Below are 20,842 nucleotides of genomic sequence, written 5' to 3' on the forward strand. Positions count from 1 at the left end.
AGCCAGAGCTATGAAAGCAGGCCATGGAGAACTCTCATTACCCACTGGACTCCTGCATGCAATGCTGACTGATGCTAAGGCTACTGACTGTTAACATGATACAGAAAGTTGCAGAAGCCTGTCACGTATTAGGGAAATACTGTTAAAATGTTTCTTGAAAGATCCTTTATTGCTCAAGCTTTTGATCTTTATCGGTGTTAACAATAGCTGGAATTCCCAGCTGCTGCTCAGGTAAGCGACCTGCTCAGGTAAGCGACGCTCCACGTAGGGAGCTACAAACTCCACTTGTAAAGTACATAGACTGCTCCCAGCACTGCTAACAGAGGTGGAGCTCAAGTGATGTTGGCAGCTGCGCTGGAGTGCGCCAGGGCTGAGCTGAGGTCAGCATGATGTCGTGACAGGGTGCGCGACGGCGTCCCCGACGCCCTGGCTGACCCGCACCTGCCAGTGCCACTGCTGCTGGTGAAGCTGAAATGGCAGGAACACCGAGGGGAAGTGTTCATCATGTTCCTGTACAGAAGCAGATAGTTGTAGCTTGGGCTTTGAGGGTTTTTTTAAAGAATTTTTCTTTTGGCTGTTTCCCCAGACTGATTTCTGGAACTGTGTCAGAATCTGCCAAGAGCTTGTTCCAGTCCCAAGTGAACCAAGTAGTTCAAGTGTTTTTACATAATAGCAGATGGGAAAGTGGAAAACTCTCAGTGTTTGTCTGTGTACACCTTGAATTGGATCGCAAGTGTCCATAAGTGTCTGTCTCCACTAATTTGGGGAAGAAGTTGTACAGAGTCAGAAGCTGTCTAGGACAGCCATGCATCCCCACTGGATGTAGTAGTAGTGCACTGTTGCTAAATATATTGAAAATAAAGTTTAATGGACATATAGTTGTCTGTTTGACAAGAACTGTTAGTGTTATTCACAACTTTTGAAAGTTATGCTTGTGAGAGTAGCGGGCAACCTGTCTGTTGCAAAAGACTATTTTAGAATAATTTTTAAAGTACCTAAAAAGGCTGATTACTTATACAGCCTTTATATCATGGCTACTGTTGGTTATCTGTGTACTTGTCAGAAGGAAGATAATAGTTGCTAGAGATACCATTTTCTCAGAAAAGGGGATAGTGACGTGAGAAACTCATAAAACAATTCTCTGAGCCTTTGGGTTTGTATTGTGCTTTGTCAGTGATTGTATTCACTGCACATCTTAAGGATGCAGTGTGGATTTTCTGTGGCCTTTGTTTTGAATGGACTTCAGGAGAGATTTGTTCTTTGTGAAAAGCCCACATATATGGTGATAGGATTTGGGGGTAATATAGGAGGAAGGGTGTCTGTGCTGTCTCATTTGAGAGATGTGGATGGGCAGGCACAGGTAGGCTCAGCAGAGCTGCATTGTGTGACCACACTGTACTGCATTTGCATGGGCCTGATTAAATATTCTTAGAGTTTCTGGAAGGCTTATCCTTACATTAAATGAAGCAACTCAAGGGAGCTTCTCTCCATGTAATGGCATGGAATCTTGCATGCCCTTTCCCTGTCTGTGTCTGTTGGTCTTCAAGGTGCTAATTTTAGGTGAGTCTGTCCTTGCTCAGCCCCTTTTTCTGTGCTTCAGGGCTGGAGGTAGTTGTGGGCAATAACCTGCTCATTTAGAGTTTAACAGAGAGGTGCTTATACACCACATGTGCAGGAGAAGGTACTTTCCCTGAGGAGGTTGCAATGCTGCCTGGTGGAGATTGTGTAGCCCCCACATTCATGCCACCTGAACTTACTTTACTACAAGTTCTTGATTGTTTTGTTTACTGAGAGTAATTTCTGGTGTAAAACTGAGCAGAGAGATAATGCTGTGCAGACTTTGGAATAGCGGCGATTTCTCTGATGTGGTAAGATGGAATTCTCTGGGAGACTGTGAGAACTTTGTGTATAATTTTTTTATTGTTATGACATAAACATAGGAAAGGCCATACTGTTTCAGGATAAGTCAGGACCATCTAGAAACTGATGACTGTCTGTGAGTTGCTATCTAGTCACCTTAGATGAACAACTTATCTTTATCTACCTTTAGGCATCCAGGTTACCTATCTGAAGGTACCTGAGGTATTTTCTGCCCTTGTTTAAGAAAAAGGGCAGAGGGGCCTGGCAGAACATGGGCACAAATGTATTTCAATAACCATAAATCTTGTCTATGCTTTTGCCATCGGTCAGTGCTGCTTCCTTTGTGCCAGTGAGCACGTGGACACCTGGTGGGATGAAACAGGAGAGTTGTCTCCTGAATATTGTTAATATCTTACCTGTAGTTCATTTTCAGCTGTATCACAAGTGCTAGAAGGGATAGGGTTGGACAGGCTTAAGCTGCTTTCCTGGGTCCAGTACAGAGCTGGTGTGGAGAAGGTAAGGGTGCATTTTTGGCAGACCTGTTTGAATGCTGATGGGTTCCATCCTAGTATTGTGACAGGCATGTGCTTTATCTGTTCCTAGGAAAGGCTGAGGAGGACAGTTTTTGCTAGGAGGCAGAGGCAGATTTAAAGGTGCATTTAATAGCCCTATCTAGAAATTTGGGCTACTTTAAGGAATTGAAGTGTCATAGAGAGATGTATGGGGTGTAGAATATTCACGTCATTTATCTATTTGCTTTTACGTGATCTTAAGGAAGTCTGACAGCTCAATAAAAGCTTTGAATAACACTTCCTGTGTCCTCCTTGTTTCTCAGTCACTCTCCTTATCAATGAGGTGTGTAATCAAGTACTTTATTAAACAGCAGCCTATTAAAAAGTATCGTGCAGCTTAGCTGCAAATGTTCAAAATAAGCAAATGCTCAACTGCTAAGTGCAGCACGTGATGAAAACCAATGGTAGCTCCTGGGTGTAGTGGAGTCACTTTTGCCAGTGCAGCTATTATCCCTCTCATATGAATGAGGGTCGGAGAAATTGGAGGTGCCCTTCCCAGTAAAAATGTGCTGAAGGAGCACGTGTGCTGATTCATTGCCTTGCCCCACCTCTCAGGTCGCAGGGAATCCACTGGTGGATGCACTTGTAGAAGTTTGCTTCCTGGTGGCTGTCAGGATCAGCAGTTGCTCAAATACCTCCTGCTGCTGCTATTCTTGGTTCCTCCTAAAGGTTCTGTTCTTCCCTGAGCATTCTCTTATTCCACTCTCTCCTTCCTTACCCACTCCACTGTCACAGGTACAATTCAGGGTGCAGACTCAGCTTGCATTCAAAGTTATAATTTGTTTTCTGCAGCAGCAGGTCTCCAGCCTTTTTTCTCTTTCCATGCTGATTTTGAGCGCTCACCACACTCAGTCCAGCACAGACTGACAGTCTCAAAAAGGCCATGAGGAAAATAGCAGTGTGCTCTTTCTTGTATGCAGAGAAAGGTTTCTTGCCTTTAATGCTTCATGTCACAGTCAGGCCACAAGTCTGATACTTTTATCTACTTGGTATGCCTTTTATTTCATCTCTCCACATTCTCCTTCTCAAAGAGGGAGAAAAGACTGAAGTGAATCTGTGATAACTGCAGCTGTTCCTGCTGGAATAGCCATAATGCTGTGCACCTCCAAGTACTTGACCACTTGTCACTATCAAGTTTTTTCAGCTTAAGGCATAAAGTAGGAATTAGCTAGCTTGAATTTTTTTTTAAACCTTCTGTTAGCAGTACAGTAATATGGTGTCTGGTTTGTTGAAGTATAGGGGTGGTCAAAATGTTTAACTGAAAGGTAAAACTAAGATGTGCATTTACATCTTGTTAGTTACTCTGTGGTAGCTGCTTTGTATGCATGCTCTCAGCCTTTTGCTCTTAAATTCACTGTGAAGCAAACTGCCTTGTGCTGACAGGGCTGAGCCCGTGCAGGTGAGCAGCAGAGATGGGACACTGGGGAATGGAATTACAGTGCAGTAACTGGGTAGCCTAAAAGATGGATGGTGCCCCTCCTGCAGTGCTGAGCTATGGTCTGCAAGGCTGTCCTTTCCCTGCCAAACTGGGATTGAATGTTTCAAGGAGCAGAGCTCTGAGCAGTGTTTGTGATAGATTCTCTCCATCCTGATGTGTGCTGGTGTTCACACGCTTTCCTCTTCAAGGGAAAAGGTGATTTCTGTCCCTGCTTTGATAGAGGTGTGTCGGTATTGGCACTGGCACGGCTTAGCATGTATTGTTTTGTTGGGTGGGGTGGGGGAAAGGGGAGAGGAGATATAACTGGGTAATTGGATTCAGGGATGATTGTGCTGCTGTGGTGAGTTTTACTGGATGAAGCAGCTTGTTGCGATAGGTGTTTGTTCCAGCTTCTGTCTGCAGGTGTGACTTGGCTAGATAAGGATGGTCTATCACTGATGATTTCATTGTTTGATTTGGCTGGACTGGGTGGAGAATGTAGCTGCATTGTTTGGGACTAGCTTTGTAGTTTGGTTTTGCAAAGTGGATGACATGGCAGCACATTGCTACATTATTAAGGTGAAGCTGCAGTAGATAATAATTGGAGAATGTTGGAGGGAAGAGGCTATGCACAGGCTTTCACAATGCATCACTAATTGAGCCTCCAGCTCCTGTTTCTGTTGGGAGATGTGGTCAGCAGAATGCATTGGGATTACACAGAAAAATTTTGGTAGTGATTTCAGTTTGCAGTTGTACTTTAACTGCAAGGCTGTCCATGCTGTGTAAATAGCTGAAGAGTGCTCTGAGATACCATGCTGGCCCTGACAGCGTGAGTGTTGTCTGGATTCATGCTGTTCTTGCAGCCTCTACAGTTTTCACAGTGGGTGAGGGAGAAGCTGGCAGGTCACTGCTCTTTTTTTCACTAACCTCAAATTTACCAGTAAGCCGCTCTTCAGAGCCTGTGTTTCCTTGTATTGCTGAACTTTCAGGCCCTTAAACTTGCTTTGGATTCCCTTCATCCTGTAGGGTATGCAATGATGTGAAGTAGGAACTGCCAGAGCAGTAGATAGTGCTTCCTCCTTCTAAAACCTGCCTGGTTTTCCCCTAGATATGATTGCCTGGCTTTACCTGATACTTGATGTTTCTGTTTATACATTGTCTAGCTGTGGAGGAGGTTGCCTGTATGAAGCACAGGGGTTTGGCAGGAGTTACTGGGCACATTGTGAGGGGAAGGCGAGCCTTTGAAGAGAGATGGGTGCAGAGAAGGGAAGGTGACATGTCCAAGCTCTGTGGCAGCTTCTCTAAGCACAGATGAGCTCATGGGAGTGCTAAAGTAGGTCTGCCCTATTTCCACTCCATGGGTCAGTCTTCCAGGCTGGTGGTAGATTCTTGGGTGCTGATAAATCCTCCCAGGATGAGCAGAGACTTCCCCTTGTTGGTGGTTCAGAGCAACTTTTGATTTCTCTGCTTCTGGGTTGAATGCATAGAAGGGGTGCGCAGCTTGGCTGTGAGCTTTGGTTGGTGAAACTTTTCCTCTCCTTTTTCCAGGTGACTGTTTTTTGTGAGACAAGTGGTTTGCAACTCATGGCCTCCACGATGAGTACTGCAGTGTCGTGACACCAGGGGTCTTGGTAAGCTACTTATTGGAAAAACAAGGATTTGAAGTGTCTCCATGAATGCAGATCTATCTCTTTTGTCTCTGCAGTTGAAGTTTGAATTAATTTAAAGCCATCTAAATTGTAGGCTGCAAGCAAGTGGGGTGAGGCTACATTTTCACCTGTTCTCACCTCCTCTTCTGAGCTTGTAATAGTAGTGATGTGGTTACATGATCAACCTGGTCAGGGGGCAAATCCAGCTGAATAGAAATTTCTGTTTTTTCCTTTGGGTTAGTTCCCGTTCAGATTTTTCCCTGATGTCAGGAGAGGCGGTAAGAATGAGTAGCCAGCTGAACCATCCCTTTTCTCTGGAACCTTTGCTACCATAGCTTAAAGCCATCCTGAAAATACAACCTTGCATGTAGCTTTCCAAAATGTTTTGAAAAATGATTTGACCATTCATTGTCACTGACCCTACCTCTAATTTTGAAGTAATGATGCAAGTTTTGCTGTGGCAGGCAGACTATAGCTGCAAAAATACATTTCTCTAGAGCTTTTCCATTATTGAACCCTAGATTCCCAGGCATATGTATGTTAGAAGTGCATTGAGAAAAATCATGAGACATTCCATTTCACATTATAAAAGATGGTACATTCCCCGTGTGCAGAAATGAGAAGCTGAGGAAGTTTGAGTTGCTGTTGTTCCTCCTATGAATATATTGATGTATCCTTTATAGCTCTCTCTGGTAAGAATAAATTTAAACTGAGATTGGAAAACATGGTTCCCTTGCACAGTGCATCAGTTCTAATATATGGAAGATGTGTGTATATAGAATAATAAAAAAGTAAGGTTAAAAAATTGGAGAGTACTCCTCCCACCCCTGGGTGAAGTACTTTGAAAGTTTGGTGATGTCAGGAATACCATGTAGCCAGTGTGATTGTGATTCTTCTCTTCATGTTTTTTCATTGCACTGTGCAAGACTGGGACTCTTGAGGCAATTGTCATCTTGTAATAAAAGGTAACATAATGTATAAATATCCGAATGGAAAGCAGAGGATAAAACAAATAGAATACTCAAGTTCATCATGCAGCCATCTGCATCCTGCTCTAAGCACTTGTATGCTCCTTTTCTCAGTTTATTTTAACCTGGAATTCACTGTATTTTCAATCACACCTTCACCTTAAGTGAGGGCGTGGAAGTTTCACAGACTTCCAGTGACTTTTACAGATGTATCAATCTCTTGGAAAGCAGAGTTGGATGCTGTTGATAGTGTTACAGCTTTGTTTAACAAAACAGACATGGGAGCTAAATTTGCATGCAAAGATGATACAATTTAGATATGTGTGAAGAGGTTTTCTCTCCTCTTTAATGTATCTGTATAGAACCAGCTGTAGTTGCAACATGATAGCAGGAACAATAGTGATAGCGTCACTCCAACATTGTTCCCAAAATCAATGGGATAACCAGCTAATAGCCCCAGAGAGGCATGTGGGTCCTCTGGAGTGTGTGTCTCAGACTAGAGTTCCTCTGATTATGGCTGATAAGAAACCTTTAAAATGAGATATTTGCTGCAGAAACATTCCCCACATTAATAGGTTTTTGCAGCACAGTGGAGGTGAGAATAGAGGGAGTAGGATGACTTCTCTGGCAAATGGAGAATTTTTGGAGGTGGTGCAGAACTTCACACAACTACTGCAGTGTGGGTCACCATCATATTAAAGCAGAGCAGTGCAAAGTCAGTAAAACTGTAACAGCACAACCTCACAACTGTACAAATTTGGGAAACTGGAAAACCATGGTGCTCATTATCATGAGTTGCTAATAATTTGGCCAAAGGTGGTCATAGAGTGCCCACCTTTAATCCTCTGGTGTCATCAGCACATAAGCCAATTTTTTGTTTTGGAATGCAGTTTGAACATTAGTTTCTTCATAAAATTCAGGACACTCCCATCCTAATAAGGTTTATTTTGTTTCATTTGATACATATAGGAAGAAACTACTTCTTTGGTTCTGAGAAGGGATATCGGGAATATTTACATTTGAATAATATTTAACTAGCAATGCTTAATACATTAACAATAAATCTTGGTTACATTCTAAATTAAGTGGATTTGCATCTGAGTAGGTGAGATGAACAGGAGAGATTTTGTTGAAACATAAACAAGACAGAAATTTGTTCCAAAATAATTTAGCCCAAAGCACGTAAACAGTAATGTTCAATGGTTTCCACCTCCAGAAACTGCTTTATGTGCCTCATTGCCTGCATCATGCATATTATTTCTTTGTTTCTTAGAAAGAAGCTGAAAAAGCAGCTGCTTTTTTTGTGCCTTTTTTTTTCCAAGACTCCATAATCTTAGAGTGTTGCTGAGCAAATTTAGATGGGTACTATTTCAGTGCTTTTTTGGCCTTTCTAATAGATATGATGAGTGACTAACCCCTCGTGTTTTCAGAGTAATCACACAGAGCAGTAGCTTACAGGTGGTCAGGAAGGCATTTTATTTTTCTCCCTTTGTGTAACCCTTAGCACGCATTGAACATATGTCTAGGTGTATTGGACCAAAGAGACAAAAGATTTAAGTGGAGTTTATGTTCTTAATATCAGATTACAGCCATTCACAGGGGAATTTTCGATAACTAAGTCATGTTGGGGGTTTGTACTTTTGGTTTCCTTCTGACTTCCTGCAAGGTGTCTTTAAGTTGAACATGGATGCAGAATCAAAGTGTTGAGATACAAATGCTTCCCTGTTTTGTTGACTTCAGAATTATTTGCTTTGGACACAGAGAAGATAACTTCACTGCCTGTAAACTGAATGGCCAGCCAGGGTTACCTCTGGTCTGAAATACACATGTGTCTGAAAGCTCTTCTTCTGTGTCTTCTTGGGAATGGGGGAAGAATTTCCATGCACTGCTTCATACCAGACACATCTGCTTGGGAAGTTCCTCATTGGTTTTCTGTTCTCTCCTTGGGGGGCGGTTTGCAGTGTGCCCTGGAGATGCGAGACTTCCCCTGGGCAGCAGGAGGCACGCATCTAGAGAATGCTGGAGCTGCAGGAGGGAAGTGCCCAGTGCAAAAGCAGCGAGGAGCAAAGAGAAAAAAGGCAAGCAGGCAGCCAGCACTGAGAGAAGCGGGTGGCAGAAAGTGCTTCGACGCTGCCTCTGGCGGCACGCTCCCCAGAGGAACTTGACGAGAGCCCATCTGCGTGTGTGTGAGACTGTGAGCTCAGGATTTCTGTCAATGCATTCCAGTAACCCCAAAGTGAGGAACTCCCCGTCAGGCAACACACAGAGGTAAGGAGAAGAGCCTGCAGTCAGCTGCTGTGGGTTGGTGCACATTGCCATCCCTGCTCTGCTGCTGGATTAGCCCAAAGACTGGGGCAATGTGGCTTCCTGGTCCCTCTGTGCTCCCATTGGACCTGCTGAGTACCTGAGCAGTGGCTGCATGGTGCTGGTGGTCTCTATGTTTGCAGGGCTCAGGATGAGCTGAAATCTGTAAACCCATGAGGTGTGGATTCTCCATTCCTTGTACTCTCCTCCCATCAGGTGCCTGGATAGGCTGTAGGAGAGTAAACTTGCTGTTTCTCTCTCGGGTTTTTTTCCCTTTCTCCTCTTCTGATTATCTATTTCCCAAAGGGTGGTTGGGCAGCAGAAGGTCTCTGTCTCTACTTTTACACAGAATGTTTTCTCCATATTATTGGCTTGAACAACCTGGAGAACTGGTCAGCTGAGCACTGAGGTCCTTTGCATCAGTCACTTGCCAGTGCAGCAGGCCAGCATTTCTTCCCCACTAATTTGGAAAGGGAAAAATATGAAAGCAAAGCAGTGTCCAGGGGCTTAGGATGGTTCTGATTGACAGCATTCTTGAGTTTGATTATTTACTCCTAGAGGTCATCTGGAGCTTAACAGTATTTCAGAGGGAATGCTTCTGAGTCAGATGTCTGTCCAAAGGAAGGAAGAGCTTGTGTGAGTCCCACAGTGAGGATGCTAGCAAGCACTGCCTGTTGGAAGTGATAGTGATGATGGAAAAACACAATGCAGAAGATCCAATAGCGATGGAGTAAGTGGAGGGTGAGGAGTGAAGGGGTGCCCAATATCCGTAGAACCTAGAGAAGCAAAATATTTTTAGGATGCAATTTGCTAGACTCCTTTGGCAAATTGAGGAGGATTCATCTGCCCCATTTTGCAGGAGTGTGCTTGGAGATGGTATCCTTCTCTTTCCTTATTCAGGGGCAGGTTGTAGCTGGTTTAATTGTTTTCATGGTCAGAGGTTTGTGTTTCTCTGGCAGCTTGCCCCGCTGTATGACGAATGCTGCAGTAATGCTTGGTTTTCCTTGTGCTCCCTGTAGAACTGGATAGGGAGGTGCAAGGGAGGGGGTGTGGGGGGGTCTGCTCTGAGCAGAGCTGCAGCGTTGTTGGGGTCCAGGAGAATAGTGAGGGGAACTTTACTGTGCCTTGTTTGTTTACTCTGAGCTGGTCTTGGTGTGAGGTGCTTCTCTGTGCACATAGAAACCGTTGTCTTTATTGACAGAAGCGCCAGAGGTGGGTCCTCATGTGACAGCAGTTTCTGGGATCTAGCAGGTCTGTGGTTTGCCCTGGTGCCTTCTTGAGCAATGAGATCCCATCTTGGATAATAACCCTTTCAGGGCATGTTCAAAAAAGCACCTGCATGACTCTAAGCTTGCAGGCATTTTTTATTTGTCAGCAATTGTCTTAGCTTGTAAAGGTGACAGTGGTTGTTTCTGCTTCGCTCTAATCTGTTCCTACAGGGCTGAATGAATCAAAGGTGTGATTTGTCACTTTTTCCTTTTCTTCCTTTTTTTTTTCCCTCTCTCCCCAGTAGCCCCAAATCAAAGCAGGAGGTGATGGTCCGTCCCCCTACAGTGATGTCCCCGTCTGGCAACCCTCAGCTGGATTCCAAATTTTCCAACCAAGGCAAACAAGGGGGCTCCACCAGCCAATCCCAGCCCTCTCCCTGTGACCCCAAAAGTGGAGGTCACACCCCCAAAGTGCTCCCGGGCCCGGGTGGGAGTATGGGGCTGAAGAATGGGGCTGGAAATGGTGCCAAGGGGAAGGGGAAGAGAGAGAGGAGCATTTCAGCAGACTCCTTTGAACAGAGGGAAGCTGGGACTCCTAATGATGACCCGGAAATCAAAGGTATGTTTGCTAGGGCTCATGTGCAAGTGCAGAGAATCAGTCTGAATCCTCTGTGAGAATGGAGAATTGCTATCCAACTGTTAGTGAAACATTTGTTTGTCTGGGGTTCTGTAAGTTCCAGCCAATGAAGCCTAAAGGTCTTGAAAGCAGGCGAAGAGGAGAGGTTGTCATAGCTGGCATTGGTAAATGTCTTGTTCACGCTTGGTTAGAGCCTAGACCTGATTCTGGTGGGAAAGTTCCTTTGTAGCTCTTAAACTCCCCCAGAGGATTTAAAAGTACAAATGCAACCTGTTGGTCTCCTCCTGGCCTTTGGCCTTTCAGGAGCTGTTCTGTTGTAACTGGGATTTTAGACAATATGCAGGTCTGTTTTGTCAACACAGATACATAACCTGTAGCACCCTGACTGGTAACACAAGCCAGAGAGTTTGAATTTCTCTGTTCTGTTCCTGGCTCCCACATCGTCTCTGTGAGGCAATGCAAAACCAGACCACATGTTCAGTTGTCCATCTTTGATGTTCATTTGCTAGGTCACCTAGCTAAAGTGGCTGAATTTAAAAAAAGTGAAGTTTTGTGTGAGTGTTTTCTTGAGGCAGACATATTTATTTGTTCCTACATAAAAGTGTAGTTTTTCTGCTTTTTTAATGTGGTCATTAGAGAATTCAAAGAGATCAGTTGTGGGAACTGCCACTTTACTTGGAAAGGGACATAAGAGGAGCTTTCTCCTGGTGTTCCTTGAAGGACACCAAAGCTTTAGAGGAAAGATGTGTGGTGTAACAGAAGAATTGCCTTTAGTGGTGTTTGAGGAAGAAGCAGGAAATTTCAGAGGAGAAAAAGCTCTGATCAGTTTCCAGAACTGATTTCCAAAGAGATCCCAAGACAGTGATTCCCTTCTTTGCCCCTTTGTCCCTTTCCAGACTGCAATTCTGCTGATCATGTGAAGTCCCAGGAGTCTCAGCACACACCACACTCCATGACTCCTTCAAATGCTTCAGCCCCAAGGTCTTCCACACCTTCCCATGGTTTGACTGCCACTTTGGAGCCAGCAAGCGGGCAGAAGACTCCATCCAAAGTGGTTTACGTCTTTTCTACTGAGATGGCCAACAAGTAAGTAGGTAGATGCTTGAATGTCTTCTGGGAGCAGGAATTGTGTTTGTGCTCATCTTTTAAGAGATTATCAAGGGCACTTTCTGAATCAAAACTCATTACTTGTTTCGGGGATGCTGAAGGGATTGGAGTGGACAATGTCCCTACTGTTTTTTGCTTGGAGAAGTAATTGTTTGCTTCTCTGGGGTATGGGGATATTTTTTTTCCTTTTCAAATGCTGGTAGATATTGTTTTGCAATCCATGCAATGAATAGCAGCCAGGATGGCTTAAACTGAGACATGAATCCTGAATGCTGCTGAGTTTGTAGATGTAAGCATTTTTCTTTTGCTACTCATCTAGAGTGAAATATGTGTGGTTAAGTCTTTCTCCCTTTTGCTGGCTGAAGTGTAGAAAGGAGGCCAGTTCAGAAAAATTGATTCTTAGCTTCGACTGGATATGTGCATCTGTCTGTCTGTCTTTGCAGGGCTGCAGAAGCTGTGCTGAAGGGACAGGTGGAAACTATTGTGTCCTTTCATATCCAGAACATCTCAAACAGCAAGGCGGAACGAAACACTGTACCCTTGGTAGGGAATACCTGCATGGGGGTGAGAAGGGGGAATCATAAGTGTGCCTGTGTGTGATTCAGAGAGATGGATGATTCTTTACACTCTGAAATAAGTTTTAGAAGTTGTTGTTCAGACTGTCTGCAAATAAATGTCGTGGGTCGTCCAAAGGAGAGTTAGAGACATGCAGTATTTGGGTGATATGTTTCCAACACATTGGTCATGCAGAGCTAGCACAGACGAAAGGAGTCCCTGCAGTAATGCCTTGAGCAGAGTAGGTTTCTGCATTGCCAAGAGGCTGCTGTGTAATTGGTGCATGAAGGCTACCCTTCCCTCCAAATTTTGGGCTGGTGGGATTGAGATTGGACGTTTTGCTTGCACTACTGCTTGTGTGACATGGCTGTGAGAAGAACAAGTCGCTGAGTGTGGCTTTCTGTTGCAGAACCCCCAGATCACTGCACTTCGGACTGAACCCAAGCCCCTGCCGCAGCCCCAGCCCCCCGCTGCCCAGGACCAGAACCCTCCACAGAACGCCAAAATGCAGCCGACTCCACCCGTGTCAGCGCCAGTATCCAAACCCACTGGCCCCCCGTGTCCCATAGATCAGGACAGTCCCAGTGTGGAAAGCAAAGTGATGTCTGTGGGCAGCCCTGCTAACTCTACTCCGTTGCAGACAGAAGGATTTGGGCAGAGTTCAACCCCTAACAATCGAGCAGTTAGCCCAGTTTCCCAAGGTAGCAATAGCTCTGCTGCGGACCCCAAAGGTCCTCCCCAGCAGGGGTCTGGTGGGGACCCATCCAGTTTGGGTGAGAATCCCGATGGACTGTCACAGGAGCAGCTGGAGCACCGAGAGCGCTCGTTGCAGACCCTGAGAGACATCCAGCGCATGCTCTTCCCTGATGAAAAGGAGTTTGCAGGAGGGCAAAGTGGGGGGCCACCCCCAAATGCTGGGGTGATGGATGGTCCCCAAAAGAAACCTGAAGGGCCGATACAGGCTATGATGGCTCAATCCCAAAGTTTAGGCAAAGGGTCGGGGTCTCGGACTGACGGAGGGGCTCCGTTTGGCCCTCAAGGACACAGGGACATGCCTTTTTCCCCAGATGAAATGGGGCCACCACCAATGAACTCCCAGTCAGGAGCTATAGGCCCAGACCACCTGGACCATATGACTCCTGAGCAGGTGGCCTGGCTCAAGCTGCAGCAGGAGTTTTACGAGGAGAAGAGAAGAAAGCAAGAGCAGGTGGTTGTGCAGCAGTGTTCCCTGCAGGACATGATGGTCCACCAGCATGGGCCTCGTGGGGTGGTCCGAGGTCCTCCCCCTCCCTACCAGATGGCCCCTGGTGAGGGCTGGGGACCTGGGGGTCCAGAGCCCTTCCCTGAAGGCATGAACATGTCCCACTCTCTGCCCCCTAGGGGCATGGCCCCTCATCCCAACGTGCCCGGGAGCCAGATGCGCCTGCCTGGTTTTGCAGGAATGATGAACCCTGACATGGAAGGCCCCAATATCCCGAATCCCGCCTCACGGCCTGGGCTTTCAGGAGTTAGTTGGCCAGATGATGTGCCAAAAATCCCAGATGGCCGAAACTTCCCTCCTGGTCAGGGTGTCTTCAGCGGCCCTGGCCGAGGGGAGCGGTTCCCCAATCCGCAGGGCCTGCCTGAAGAGCTCTATCAGCAACAGCTGGCTGAGAAACAGATGGGCCTCCCTCCTGGTCTGAACATGGAAGGCATCAGGCCTGGCATGGAGATTAACAGAATGATGCCCTCCCAGAGACACATGGAGCCTGGAAACAACCCCATCTTCCCTCGCATGCCAGTAGAAGGACCGATGAGTCCCTCTAGGGGGGACTTCCCAAAAGGAATACCCCCACAAATGGCTTCTAGCAGGGAGCTGGAGTTTGGGATGGGCCCTGGCAGCATGAAGGGGGACATGGGCATGAATGTCAGCATGGGCTCCAACCCACCCCTGGTCCCTCAGAAGCTGAGGGAGGCAGGAGTCGGGCCGGAAGAGATGATGAAGCTGCGCCCTGGTGTCTCGGAGATGCTCTCCTCTCAGCAGAAAATGGTGCCGCTGCCGTTTGGGGAGCACCCGCAGCAGGAGTATGGCATGGGTCCCAGGCCTTTCCTCCCCATGTCTCAGGGCCCAGGAGTTGGTCTCCGGAATCTCAGAGAACAGATCGGGCCTGACCAAAGGACTAACAACCGGCTCAGCCACATGCCGCCACTACCTCTCAATCCCACCAGTAACCCGAATAGCCTCAACACTGCTCCCCCTGCGCAGCGCAGCCTCGGCCGCAAGCCCTTGGATATCTCTGCAGCTGGTCAGGTGCATTCGCCAGGAATCAACCCCCTGAAGTCGCCCACGATGCGCCAAGTCCAGTCTCCCATGATGGGATCTCCCTCGGGGAACCTCAAGTCCCCTCAGACGCCCTCCCAGCTGGCAGGAATGCTCGCGGGCCCCACTGCCGCAGCTGCTGCTGCCTCCATCAAATCCCCCCCTGTCTTGGGGTCTGCTGCTGCTTCTCCTGTCCACCTCAAGTCTCCGTCGCTCCCTGCACCTTCTCCCGGATGGACTTCATCTCCAAAGCCTCCTTTGCAGAGCCCTGGGATTCCCCCGAACCATAAGGCGTCTCTAACCATGTCTTCTCCAGCCATGCTGGGGAACGTGGAGTCGGGTGAGTGCTGCCCAAGTTTGGTGCTTTGGTTAGCGTTCTGAGATGTGCAGCAAAGGGAGGGGGAGGAGGGCTTCTGCAGCAGGACAAGCTGGATGGCCCTTTCTCCGTTTGAGGGGAGCTGTGCTGAGAGTCTGGTGGGTGACCATGCAAGTGGATGGGGAGGGCTTCTCCTCCTCCTGTTGTACTTGTGGGTTTGCACCCTGCCTCCCATGTGTCGAGCTGAGGGCTGGTGACTGAGTAAAAGCAAAAGGATGGGCTTGAGAGCTGTGAAAAGATGTGGAGAATCGATGGGAGAAATCTCTCCTTGGAGGAGCCCTCTGCCGTTCCTCCATAGCTCATAGTCATTGTAGCTCAATGGAGAAGGTCCCCTTGATGTTATTTAAGCACTTTGGTATAAAAGTTTCCTATAAAGACCTGCTGGGCAGTTAACCAACTGTGTATCTAGGCATGGGTCAGGAATGGTTGGTCCTTTCTAGGTTTTCATTGCAGATGGGAAGTTGTGATTCAGTTGTTCGGGCCTCAAGCATTTTGGAGCAATCTAACCACCACTGTACATTACATCTGGCTTGGGATGTCGGTCTCAAGGCTCAGTGCTGGCACACCTCTTACCTCACCTTCTCAAAGCTCACCCGCCCTTCAGTCCAGGCTTCCCCAGCCCTGGGCAGCCTTCCCGCCTGGGAAATTCTCCTGGCTGGGAGAAGAGGAGCCCTTTGCCCACGTTGCCCTCTAGTGCTGCCGCGGGTAACGGCGGGGACCGGGATGTGCCTGTGGGCTTGGCGGCTCGGGAAAGGCACCTAAGTGCTTCAGTCTGTGCCTTACGTAGTGCTTAACGAATGCTTTGACATGCAGCTCTTCCAAAGCATGGATCTTTCAACACTGCAGTTTTTTTGTATTCCCTATTCTCCTTTCCTCTTCTGGTTGGGAGGGGCTGAGGAACGTGCAGTGAATGTTCAGTGGGAGTACAGCTTCAGTGTAGCTTTTTTCCTTCACATTGGTCTGGGTGGCATAAAATTCATCTGTGAAGAACAAAGGAGATTGGAAGTGCAGTTTAAGTTTCTTTTAATTTTGTGAGAGCAAAGGATGACATTAAGCTAATAGATGCAGAAAATGCTTTTTGCACTGGAATAAGCAGCTAATATCTCTATATGAAACAAGAAATGCAATGTAAACAGGGAGTTTTACTTGTGGCTCCTGATGTAGCTTGTCAAAAATGTGCTCACATGTCTCAGCATATCATCTGCTACAGCTTTCCTTGTGCTGCCTGTGTCTTTTTTGATTATAGATTTTGATTTTTATGGCTAGCTCTGGTACCTAAGTCTGTCTTCAGTGTATGGAAATTGAATAGTAAGATTTCCAGACTAAACTGGTAATTCTTCATATGGATTTGTGGAGGCTCAAGATAGTTCTAGTTAGAAGTGTTGTGCAGAAGGATAACAGATGTTAATCAACTTGGCCAATAGGCTTATTTTTCTGATTACCTTTCATAGTCATTGACTGCATTAATCATGTAAAATCTTGCACTAAAAAAGATTTCTAGTTTTTGAGATTTATAGGGGAAAAGAGTTCAATTTAAGGAAAACAGTAAAAAGGAGAAAAAATGAAATTCTCTCTTTCTTATTTTTTTTTTCTGAAGGTGGTCCACCTCCTTCCACAGTCAGCCAGTCTGCTCCTGTGACTCTCCCTGGAAATCTTCCCTCTAGCAGTCCTTACACAATGCCTCCAGAGCCAACCCTGTCCCAGAATCCCCTCTCCATTATGATGTCCAGGATGTCCAAATTTGCCATGCCCAGCTCTACACCGCTCTATCACGATGCCATCAAAACTGTGGCCAGCTCGGATGACGACTCCCCTCCAGCACGCTCCCCAAACTTGCCACCTATGAACAGCGTACCAGGTAAGAAAATCAAAGGGACAAAAGCACAAGTAGCAGGGTGATTTCATGGAGGCCTTGTCAAATGAAGACAGATAGGGAAAAAACTTGAAGAATATGTAGCCATAGGTTGTTTTTGAGGAAGAAGTTTGCAATTGTCTGAAACATAGAGATGAAAATTCTCCTTGTAACTGTTTTTTTCTGTCCAGAAAGTGTGCGTTCTTCAGAAGGTGTCTAACATGGAAAACACTTGTGTGTGGGAGAGATTTCCCCTCAGGCATACTGGAATTACTTATGTGAATGAAAGCTACTCATGGGATTAAGGGTCAGGCCTACAATGTGTTATCCAGAGGAAACTTTGCCTCTCCGCGCTTAAGGCAGTGCCATAGAAGCTTCATGTTTTTGGGGAGTTTGGTTTTTTTTGGACACCAAAACATCAAAAATACAAAAATAGGCTGTTGCACCTCCACCCTATTGAATTAATAGTTGTAAAAGGGGATGAGTGGATGTTCGTAATGAATTCTTGATGAATTTGCCTCTAGCTTTGCAGTGTTGCTTCACACAGTAATGATCAGAGTGGCTGAATACATCTGGGGGAAGCTGGCTAATTGAATAAGTTCATGATGGCAACTCATTAACCTCATTGATCACTGCCTCTTAGTCTTATGAGGGTTACCTGATTTATCACTGCTGAGTTTTGAAAGGAGTTCCGGTCACTTCCCAGTGGACAAGTGTCCATATGCTGATAATCTGTCACAGACATGTTTGTTACTGCTTGTGTCATCAGACTGCCAGGGAGGTAGTAAAAGTATGGTTTGGATTGAAATCATTCTTATGGAGCAGACTTTAGTCACTGATTGGTAGGGCAGTGACGAGCTTAGGGAGGTGGCTGTTTGAGTGACTTCTAATTCCTGTTGAAATAACACTTTTCAGAGCCACTGCTGATGTCTCTTTTACTGGCCCTGATTTTTTGTGTGTGCATGGACTTGGTAACCTTGCAGAAAGCTCTCTGATAGCTTTATTGACTGTTACTGGTTGCTGTCTAAATGTGACTCCTTGTTTCTTCCCTAGGAATGGGCATTAATTCTCAGAATCCTCGAATTTCAGGTCCAAACCCAGTGGGTCCAATGCCAACCCTTAGCCCAATGGGAATGACCCAGCCTCTTTCCCATAACAACCAGATGCCCTCTCCAAATGCTATGGGACCCAATATACCTCCTCACGGGGTCCCCGTGGGACCCGGCCTGATGTCACACAACCCAATGATGGGGCATGGTTCCCAGGAGTCTCCAATGGTACCTCAAGGACGCCTGGGCTTCCCGCAGGGGTTCCCTCCCGTACAGTCCCCTCCACAGCAGGTGCCGTTTCCACACAACGGGCCCAGCGGCGGACAAGGCAACTTCCCGGCGGGAATGGGCTTCCACGGAGAAGGACCTCTGGGGCGTCCTACCAACCTGCCCCAAAGTTCCACAGATCCAGCACTTTGCAAGACTGGAGGCCCTGGCGGTCCAGACTCCTTCACTGTTCTTGGAAACAACATGCCTTCGGTTTTCACCGATCCAGAGCTGCAGGAGGTGATCCGTCCTGGAGCCACGGGAATACCCGAGTTTGACCTGTCCAGGATTATCCCGTCGGAGAAGCCCAGCCAGACACTACAGTATTTCCCTCGTGGGGAGGTGCCGGGCCGCAAGCAGCCGCAGGGTCCCGGGCCCGGCTTCTCCCACATGCAGGGGATGATAGGAGAGCAGACCCCGAGGATGGGACTAACGTTGCCCAGCATGGGGGGCCCCGGGCCGGTGGGAACTCCGGATATCCCCCTCGGCACGGCTCCGTCCATGCCCGGCCACAACCCGATGAGGCCGCCGGCCTTCCTGCAGCAGGGCATGATGGGGCCGCACCACCGCATGATGTCACCAGCACAGCCCGCCATGCCCGGCCAGCCCGCCCTCATGAGCAACCCCGTGGCCGCCGTGGGCATGATCCCGGGCAAGGACCGAGCCCCCGCCGGGCTGTACAGCCACCCGGGCCCCGTGGGGTCGCCTGGCATGATGATGTCCATGCAGGGCATGATGGGACCCCAACAAAACATCATGATTCCCCCCCAGATGAGGCCCCGAGGTATGGCTGCTGATGTTGGCATGGGAGGATTTAGCCAAGGCCCTGGAAACCCAGGGAACATGATGTTTTAAGCTGCTACCATAAGACTGGATGTTCTGATCCTTGTCAAGATGAGATTCCAAGTCCTGAGGGCTTTTTTGGGAGCTTCAGGAGTACAGTTTGGCCATGCAATAGGTGAAAAGAGACCAGAGGACGCTTTGGGAAATCTCGAATGTATGGAATTACCTGAAAAAAAAAAATATTCATTTTAACAGGTTGTTTTTTTTTTAAGATTTATTTTTTAAAAATTATTTTTGTGGACTTGGGTATCCCGTGACGGCACCTGCTTTGAGAATCTGTAGCTGTATTTTGAGAATTGCCATTTGTCACAAGTTGCACCATTCTCTGTATGTTTACGTCCTTCGGACTGGCTTCTCCCAGGACTCTCGGTTATTTTTGGGGTTTTTTGTGTACTGTACTATATTGTAAAAGGGATTTTAGCAGAGACTTTAGTCTTTGGGGTGAGAGGAGAATGGGATTCTAGGCTGTTTACTTTAGGTGGAGAATCCATCTTCAGAACTTCGGACTATTTTCCTTCAACTCCAATGTATAGAAAAACCAAACTACGACCTCAGAGCAGAGTATTAATGAAAAGCACAAAAAGGAACTTAAGTTCAGTGAGGGGAATCTTTTAAAAGAAATAAATAATAAGTTAAGGACATATTTTTCAAATTATGGCGTGCTGTCCAGCACCTTCTGTCTCTCCCTCCCACTCTTTATTAAATAGGCTTCTCTCTCTCTCCATCCCCTTCTGTCTCCTCCTATGGCAGCTGCAATACATTGTGTTATTTTGAGGAGTAAATCTAGGAGAGCCTCTCCTCGCGTGGGGACTCTTCCCACTTTTAGGAAGGGGCTGGACTTGGACACTGTTACATCCTACAGTAGTCTCTCTCACTGTTTCCTATTCTCCTTTTCTTAGAAACCCCAAGTGATTTTATTAATGTGGGAGTGGAACAGACACTAAAAGTTATCCAGGATTTTTTTTTGTGGTTATTTTTTTTTCCTCCCCAGCGTAAAACGTTCTGTGTAACCTCCATTAAATTTGGTACAAAACCACTCGCCAGGGCTGTGGTGTCAGAAAAATAAAATATATTGTTTCTTACAAAAATGAACTGTCTCCTTTATCCAGTCCAGTTGTTTCTGTGTGCTTCAAACAGCTGGCCAGATGACTGTTTGCTCTTCCTTGTGATCACCACCAGCCTAGAGGGGTAAACTTTGACAGCTCCTAGAAGTCTGGTCAATAGGCAGCTGTGTGCTCCTTTTGAGGCAATTCTGTGAGCTTAATCCTAAACTCAGCTTGTTTTCCCTTGGAGTGAGGTCTTATTTCAGAACACCCCAGGAGTGATACTTAGAGACTTCCTCAATTTGTTGAGGGTCAAGAACAGATGAAGCTATTCTCTGTCACTTCCTCCTGGAGAATCTTTGCAGCACTGCAAGGTACGTGGGTTTGAGCTCCCCCTGAGCAGCAGTGTCAGTCTGCTGAGGCACTGGGATTGTGTCCCTCTCTGGGGACTCTGGATTGGGTCAGGTCTCTGACAGCCAGCACTGAGTGCCTGAGATGGTGGGGAACGGAGGATCTGTAATAACAAAGGTGAGAGAGAAATTGTCAGTGAGCAGATTTTTATCAAGACAGCCCTGCTGAGAAAATTGTTGCTTTGCCACAGTTCTCATCGATTGCTTCCTAATCCCCTGTCTTTTCAAACTTGGCTTTTGAGAGGATTTCAGCAAGGAGGTTTTATGGTCTTGCCTATGAGGAGTGAAAGGCTGGATGACAAAACATGGATTGGAAGTTGAGCCCTGCTCCTGGAGAATACCAGCATAAGCCAGATACGGATCTTTAGGCCAGGGCTCTGTGACTGGCTGTTCTCTGGTGCCCCAGCACTGTATGTGGAGTGTGTT

At 46.8% G+C, this 20,842-nt stretch overlaps 1 protein-coding gene across 7 annotated transcripts in view; it reads left to right on the forward strand.

The window, feature by feature from the left end:
• BCL9 (BCL9 transcription coactivator) overlaps positions 1-20,051 on the forward strand; it is a 57,632-nt gene extending 37,581 nt beyond the window's left edge. For 5 of the 7 annotated variants that reach the window (XM_033051333.2, XM_033051332.2, XM_033051335.2 and 2 more), the window contains exons 2-9: positions 5,398-5,480; positions 8,428-8,734; positions 10,281-10,597; positions 11,512-11,701; positions 12,166-12,265; positions 12,687-14,916; positions 16,550-16,810; positions 17,858-20,051. In XM_033051333.2, coding sequence (XP_032907224.1) covers positions 8,682-8,734; positions 10,281-10,597; positions 11,512-11,701; positions 12,166-12,265; positions 12,687-14,916; positions 16,550-16,810; positions 17,858-18,975 — 4,269 coding nt within the window. In that variant the 5' untranslated portion in view covers positions 5,398-5,480; positions 8,428-8,681 and the 3' untranslated portion in view covers positions 18,976-20,051. The remainder of the gene's footprint in view (positions 1-5,397; positions 5,481-8,427; positions 8,735-10,280; positions 10,598-11,511; positions 11,702-12,165; positions 12,266-12,686; positions 14,917-16,549; positions 16,811-17,857) is intronic. The other 2 variants (XM_033051338.2, XM_033051337.2) reach the window with 2 other exon arrangements.
• The last annotated feature ends 791 nt before the right edge of the window (positions 20,052-20,842 follow it).

The sequence above is a fragment of the Catharus ustulatus genome, chromosome 2 (genome assembly GCF_009819885.2).
Source record: "Catharus ustulatus isolate bCatUst1 chromosome 2, bCatUst1.pri.v2, whole genome shotgun sequence".
NCBI classification, from domain to species: Eukaryota; Metazoa; Chordata; class Aves; order Passeriformes; family Turdidae; genus Catharus; species Catharus ustulatus.